We start from the raw sequence: 7981 nt of genomic DNA, 5'->3' as shown, positions 1-7981 counted from the left end.
TGATCCCCCTCAATGCTATTGGGTATCCCCGATTTATTCTGGCTAGATCTTGTTTGTACATAATTGTTTTCATATTGTTTCTCCCATGAGTCTGAGAACTTAAGAACCAGGACTTAGTTCTTAGTACAGTTCCTGGTACATGGTGACTCTTAAATATTTATTGATTAACTGTGAGTCCCAGGGGCAACGAGACACAACTACTGCTCCATTTTTTCTTGAAAGGCTCAGAAGGGAAAGGTTACTATGGTCAGCAAATAGTTTACAATTGATTGTAACCACGAAGTCCATCAGATAAATACCCTGTGGAATTGTTTGAGTCTCTTAGCGAGAACACAATTGTGCCTTGCATAACCATCAAGAGATCATCCACTTGGACAGATAGACACAAGATCAGACAAGAACTTACAAAAGTCAGTAGGGACTGGGCTTGTTTTCCTTGATGCTTCTCTTGATCATTTGTCTTCCTTTTGACTCCATACCTTCTATATTTCTCCTTGTTCCCAAAGTAGCCTCTCTTTATTATTTCAAATTTCCCCACAAAATATACTTTTGCTGGACCATCCTCATAACACTGATAGAGATACAGAATTGTTATGAGGATCAGATGAGTTTTACAAAGCGCTCTATTAATGTCAGTTATCGTTATCTGTGACCTTTGCGATGATATTTCATTTCACTCAGATCAGGTTCCCAGAGAGATAGAATAATTCAAACAGCAATTGAATCATCCCTGACCATGCCATGACTAGAGTCACTCCTGCATTTGGAGTGGATAATTTTAAAGAGTTTTAGGGAATCAGTTGACTGTTTTGGCAGCCCTCCTGATAAGGATTTTAGCTCCAGTGATGACATTAGAGGATATTAGCTAGCAGTCAGCCACAGCTATTTTGATCATTGCTTAAGCCCTGAGCATTAGTTTTTTCTTTCCCAGGATTCTGCCCCGAAGTGAGTGGCCCTGGGGATTCTTTCACTTTCAATCTTGTGAAATGTTGTTAAGTCATAAGATTATCAGGAGACCTTTAACCTTTTTATGGACAAGGACATGGGCCTGAAGGTAGCTGCCACTTTGGACACCCCTAGAGAATAAGAAAGGACTTGCCTTAAATCGTAGGAAATATCAGGTAAGTTCCTCAGGCTTCTAAGGTGTAGGATGGTTAAAAAATATGTTACTTTTCAAGCATCACATTTAAACTGTGGTGCCTGATTTACCTGAGGTTCTAAATGAAAAATACACAAATCGCTTAATCCCAGGTTTCTCCCAAAACCTGGACCCGAAATCTCCATCCTTAGCAACATTTACCAGATCCTTATCATTGAGGGGGGGAAGAGAAAAAAAAAAGAAAACATCGCAATTCTACTCCCAAAAATGTTATGTAGAAAACAGTTTTTAGAGTCAGTCAGGCTTAAATTCAGGCTCTGTTACTTATTCACTCATTGTCTGAATTGGGCCAAGTAGCAAATTTCTCTGAACCTCAGTTTCTTCAGCTGTAAAATGAAGTGCTAGGACTAGTTCTTATAAATTCCTTTCTAGCTCTAAATTCTGAGGTGGAGAGAAGGACACCAGGGACTGGAGCCAGTTAAAACCCACTCTTAAGTCCAACTTAATAGGATTGCTTTGTGGCCATGTGAGTAAATATTCCAAATAAATATTATATAGGTTTCTGTTTCCCTATTATTTTTAAAGCTGAGGTAGCTTGGGAATTTGTCTTCAGAGCTTTGTAAGGAATTGAAGAGAATTTGGAATGGCAAACTGGAACAATTCTGTAAAAACCTGAATATTCTAACCAAGTTTTCTTCTTTGTTTTGTACTTATTTTAACTTCCTTCCCAACTCTTCAGAGAGATGTGCTCTGGGATCAGCCTGTTGCTGATCTATATGCAAAGTGCCATATGAAATTTAAGATAAATCAAATGTTTAGATCTGTTAGAGAAGAATATGTGAAGAACTAAGCCTATTTAATGGTTTGCTGAACTGCAACAATGAAAACTTGTAGCCAGGGGATGGGAAAGTGAAGGTAGGAAATCTTGGTTTTAATAAAATCTTTTTATTTTTACATAAAACATTTTCCCTTTCTCACAACAGCAAAATATTATATAAGGAGATACCTCCTAATTAACTATTTTATTAGCACCCCATCAAATTAGATGTTTGAAGTTAACATTAATTTGCAGCATCTCACAAATTGTCTAAGAAAAGTAATAACTAGACGAGAAAGAATTGTACAAAAGTTCCGTTTGAGATATTTTGTTTAAAAACAATTGGTATAAAATATGCCTATTTTTTCATGATTGCTCTTTAGCTTTGCAAAAGCTGATGGCAATTACAAGATGCTTTTTTTTTAAAAAAAAAAAATAGCTTTTTCTGTATGTATACCATAAGCTCCATGAAAACAGGAACCATTTCTCATTTTCCCTACAGGAGACATAGGGAAGGCAAACTAGCAGATATTTTCTTCTTGCCCAATGAATAAATTTGTCAGGCAAACAAAAAAAGGGATGTGTGTGTGTTTAATTTTTAGATTTATTTTTCCTGCTTGGTCAACCAAAATTGATCACAAATCTAAGATGACTTACTGGATAAGATAGTGGATGGCAGAAAGATACAAACTTAACAACTAGGTGGTGCAGTGGATAGAAAGATGACATTGGGATAGGAAGTCCTGAAGTCAAGTCCTACCTCTGACACTTATTAGCTATGGGATACTAGTCAAGTTATTTAACTTCTGCTTACCTCAGTTTCTTCATCTGTTAAATAAAGATAATAATAATACCTAGCTCCCAGGGTTATTGTGAGCATCAAATGAGATCATGACTATAAAGTGTTTAGCACAGTACCTGGCAACCTTGGTTATTATTTTTATTATTATCACTACCACTACTTGATAATATCTATCCATCTCTGTTTCTTTATTGATAAAATGATGATAACAGTACCTACCTTCCAAGCTATCATGAAGATTTGGTGATTTCAAAATTATGAGAGCTTAGCAAATCTTAATGCTCTATATAAAGGCTGTCTCTTTTGATCTGCAGCCAAAACAGGAGTTCAAATCCTGTCCTAGATATTTACAGATTATGTGGCTCTGAGCAAATCATTTATCCTTCATCTGCTTCCTCATCTGTAAATGGAGATAATAATAGCCCCTATTTCCCCAGGTTGTTGTAAGGATAAAATGAAGTATTTTTACTTATATGTATGAGCTATTTATTATATATAATCACATATAAGCTATATGTTATATATAAGCTATTATATTTAAAGCTATATATTTATTTACTTATATATAAGCTATATATTATATATAAGCTATTACATGTAAAGCTATATATATATATTTATTTATTTCTCTTTCTGTGTATGTGTATATTTATGTGTGTGTATGTATATGTATATATATATATATGTATATCTACACACATATATAGTACTTGTTCAGTTGTGTACAACTCTTAATTACCCAATTTGGGATTTTCTTAGCAAAGATACTGGAGTGCTTTACCATTTTCTTCTCCAGCTCATTTTACAGATGAGGAAACTGAGGCAGACAAGATTAAGTGACTTGTCCGCCATCAAATAGCTAGTAAGTATTTGAGATGAGATTTCAACTCAAGTCTTTCTACCTGGGGATGCGTAATTCATCAACTGTACCTGGTGTTACAAAGGAGAGAAATTTTATATTATTTTACATATATTATATATACATATATATTATTAAAATATTAATTTAAATATGTGTTTGATTAAATAAGTATCAAATGTTTATTAATGAAACAGCTAGGAGGCATAGTGGACAGAGGGCTAGATCTGGAGTAACGAACTATGGATTCAAATCCTGCCTCAGGTGTTTACTATCTGTGTGCCCCACCCAAGTTGCTTAACTTCCATCTGCTTCAGTTTTCTCAAAGGAGATTGTTATAGTACCTACCTCATAGTTTTGTACAATGATCAAATGACATAATGTAAGTAAAACACTTTGCAAGCCTTAAAGAAACACGTACATATACATGCATAGTAGCTAATAAATCTCTCCTTGCTTAAGATACTTCTGCTGTTAAGCATACAAAGTTCAAAAGATGGCAGTCCTTGCTCTAATTGAGCTTACAATTTAATGAAGGAGATAAATTACATACAAAAACCAAGTATGATATTAGGGAAAGTATAAAAAATGCAGAGGCCTAAATTATAAAAAAAAATCTGAGGTATAAATCACTTTCCTCTGGGAAGATCAGGGCTTTCAAGAAAAACTTCATAGAAAAGATAATCCTTAAATTAGATCTTATTAGCAGCCAGTGGATAAAGTGTTGGGTCTGGAGTCAGCGAGGGTCATCTTCACGAGTTCATATCTGACCTCAGACATGTATTACCTATATGATCCTGAACAAGTCACTTAAACTTGTTTGCCTCAGTTTCCTCATCTGTAAAATGAGCTAGAGAAGGAAATGGCAAAACATTCCAGTATCTTTGCAAGAGAACCCTAAGTAGGGTCATGAAGAGTCAGACATGACTGAACAACAAGTGAATTAGACTTTGATGAAAGAAAAAGATTCCAGCAGATGCAGTTGTGAAGGAATAGATTTTAGGTATGAGGGATAGGTCAGAAGTAAGAAATGACATTGATATCATTGAAGGGGAAGTGACTAATATAGTTTGGCCATCTTCCCCCACCCCCTGAGAATCATCTTTTTTGCCCTGGAGAAATTTCTACCTGTTGCCCTCTTGATTAGTGACTGTTCCTCCTGGACCACTATTTCAGGATGTTCCTGGCCACTATGCTTCACCTTACTCATTATTCTTCTTCTATCTCTTTGCTAGCTCCCTTGTCATGCCACATAGTTTTTTGTCTCCTCTTTCCCTATTAGTTTTAGACACATAAAACTATGATCAAATGGACTCTACATTGTTCCTGGATGGGTTGTGTCAGTCTACTCCTTTTCTGAACCTTATCAACCTCCTTATAAATTTCCAGACCAAATGCCACACCCTGATCATATCTCCTCTTTCAATATCAACAACCTTTTTAATATGTAAGCCCTTTGAGATCAAAAACTTTTTTTGCTTTTGCATTTTTTTTATCTAAAACATTTGGCCAAGGTTTGGCACTTATTAAGAAGTGAATAAATGCTTCCTCCTTCCTTCCAAGTCAGGAAGACTCATCCCCCTGAGTTTAAATCTGGTCTCAGACACTTCCTAGCTGTTTGACTCTGGGCAAGTCACATATTCCTGTTTGCCTCAGTTTCCATCTGTAAAATGAGCTAGGGAAGGAAATGGCAAACCACTGCAGTATCTTTGCTAAGAAAACACCAGATGAGGTTATAAGGAGTAGAACATGCCTGAAACAATTGAACAACAACAAAAATTCCTTTTTCATTCATATAAAGTTCAAGAAGGGAGATAGGATAAAAGTATGCTAGGCAGATAAGTTAGAGCCAGATTATGGAAGTAGTTCTTCTTAATGTCAACTGAATACTAACTTGAACCAGAAAAGATGAAACACAAATCTCATTAAACTTAAATATGAAGTCAATTAAGATAAGTAGCATGTCACAGTAAATAGACAGACAGCTTTAGAGTCAAAAAATCTGAGTTCAAATTTTATACATATTGGCTATATGAGCCTGGGAAATTCACTTACCCTATTCCATACAACAACAGAAGACTATAATTTGCAGAGAAAATGATGAGTTACATTCTTTATCTAAAAATTGTTTATATCAGTGAAATCATAGGTTTAATCTCTACATCTATGAAATAAATCAACAAGCATCTATTAAATACTTACTATGCACCAGATATAGAACCTAACACTGAAGATTCAAAGAGAAGAAATAAACAATCCACCATTTAAGAGATAACATCCTAACGGATGCTACTTTTTTCTTGCATCCAATAAGCTAACAACAGCAAACTGATCTTGTTACAGAAAATAGTATCTTAACACATATAATGTATTTTAAAATTTACAAAGGACTTTTCATACTTATCTCACTTGAATCTCACAATGGTCCTGGGAGATAGTTGCTATAGTATTCCTAATTCCTTTTTTATAAATGAAAAAGTTGAGATTCAGAAAAATAATAGTAGATAAAATAATATATCACAAGTGGAATTTGAAGTTTTCCTCCCATGCATTCAAACCACTGGGTCATGCTCCCTCTACAATTCATTCTCTATATCCAGCTTTTGCTGTAAAATCTATTTTTCAGAAGAGATGGAAACAACTGAGTTAAATAACACAACAATTCCGCATCAGATAAGGCAAAATTCAATTCTTAGAATTGATGATGATGAGCTTTAAGTTTTAGATTAATTGTAATATCTGTCTGTTAATGTTAGTATAATAGAAATGGCCTGACTTTGTTATGAAGGGATCTGAGTTTGAATTTCAACTCTGTTACTTACTAATTATATCATGAGTCATTTCTATGAGCTTCTGTTTCCTTATCTTTAAAATGAGGGGTTTGGATTAGATCTCTAAGAATAAGTCAGTTATCATTGGTTTTGGTCTTAGGCTGACTGGTAAAAAAAAAAAAAAAAAAACGTGTTCCAGAGGGTAATAACCTTTGCTCCTTCCTCTCCCTCCCTAATTTGCACAAAATGTGGGTTAAGCAAACTATACAGCTGTACTTGGGGTCATCCAACTTCAAGTGTTTCCAGAAGAACCAAAAAAAAAGGGGGGGATGGGGAAAACTAAAGTTTTGCAAGCTTTGTAGTTTATCCCATGAAGTTCAGAAGATCAGTGACTTTTGCCATCCTGGCAATGCCTGTTGATACTGGATAGTTCAGATCAAAAGTCCTAAAACCAGGTATATACTGTCCTGCAATGGGAATGTCCTCCCCTAAAAGCTTCAAAAATATAATGGGTTCTCAGCAGTGATTATGTGGGTTTTATCTTCCCTGGAGGAGATCAATTAGCAGTCTCTCTGGACCAGATTTAGCTCTGAAACTCTAAGAATAAATAAATGAAAATGGATTTTATTAAGTATTTAGTATGTGCAAAGCAGTGTACTAAGTAGGGATACAATTAGAAAAGTAAGATGGTTCCATTCTCAATTAGCTCACTTCTTAACGGGGCAGACACCAAATATTAAAAATCTCAACTGCAAGTAAAGTGAAAAGTGGAGCTAGAGGATGCAGCATATAAAGTGCTGGACAAGGAGATTGCAAGACTTCAGTTCAAATCTGGCCACAGACACTTGCTATCTGTATGATGCTGGAAAAGTCATATAACCTTGTTTATCTGACTTTACTTTTTTATAAAATGAAGACAATAGCGCCTACCTCCCAGGGTTATTATGAGGATCTAATAAGCTAATAATTGTAATGTGCTTAGCCCAGTATCTGGCACAAAGTGCTTTTGAAATGTTATCATTATTATAATTTAACCTCTATGTGCTTCAAATTCTTCACCTGTAAAGAGGGGATAATATTTCCAATGCTTTTTCTAGTCTTTGACACATACTAGTTATACAGTAAATGTTAATTGACTAGTCTTCACTGTATTATGTTATCCAGAATCATTAGGTAACACTCTGGAATATGAACCAGAACATATTATTATACACTATCCTATTGAGTGTCCTGATTGGTGGAAACCAGGCCTGTTACTGTGAAAAGTATCCATGGAGTCCCTGGTCCAGTTGTTCAAGTTCCTGCAATTATGGAATCCAGAGCAGAGAGAGGTGGGTGTGACTATTTGACTACTTTTTCATTCTTTGGGAATTCATGAAAACTGAAGCCAATAATCAGAAATTCCATAGAATTACAAGGAAATAGGGAGTATGAGGTACCTAAAAATGAATACTCATCATAAAACCTCACTCATTGATTCAATTCAATTGAACATTGACCAAATAGCTATTTTGTACAAGGCACAGGTTTAGGCCCTAGAGATAAAATTAATTTCACCATCTTACCATCCTTAAAAAGGATCTTCTTCTTCTTCTTCCTCTTCCTTCTCTTCCTCTTCCTTCCTTCTTCCTTC

General features: G+C 35.1%; 1 protein-coding gene across 1 annotated transcript in view; it reads left to right on the top strand.

Annotated features, from left to right (window-relative positions):
- The first annotated feature begins 936 nt into the window (after window positions 1-936).
- Window positions 937-7981, top strand: part of C6 (complement C6) — a 62838-nt gene continuing 55793 nt past the window's right edge. Inside the window, exons 1-2 of the mRNA XM_003759914.4 lie at window positions 937-1121; window positions 7513-7679. Coding sequence (XP_003759962.1) covers window positions 7537-7679 — 143 coding nt within the window. The 5' untranslated portion in view covers window positions 937-1121; window positions 7513-7536. The remainder of the gene's footprint in view (window positions 1122-7512; window positions 7680-7981) is intronic.

The sequence above is a fragment of the Sarcophilus harrisii genome, chromosome 1 (assembly GCF_902635505.1).
Source record: "Sarcophilus harrisii chromosome 1, mSarHar1.11, whole genome shotgun sequence".
Taxonomy (NCBI): Eukaryota; Metazoa; Chordata; class Mammalia; order Dasyuromorphia; family Dasyuridae; genus Sarcophilus; species Sarcophilus harrisii.
This window is presented reverse-complemented; position numbering and strand designations above follow the sequence as displayed.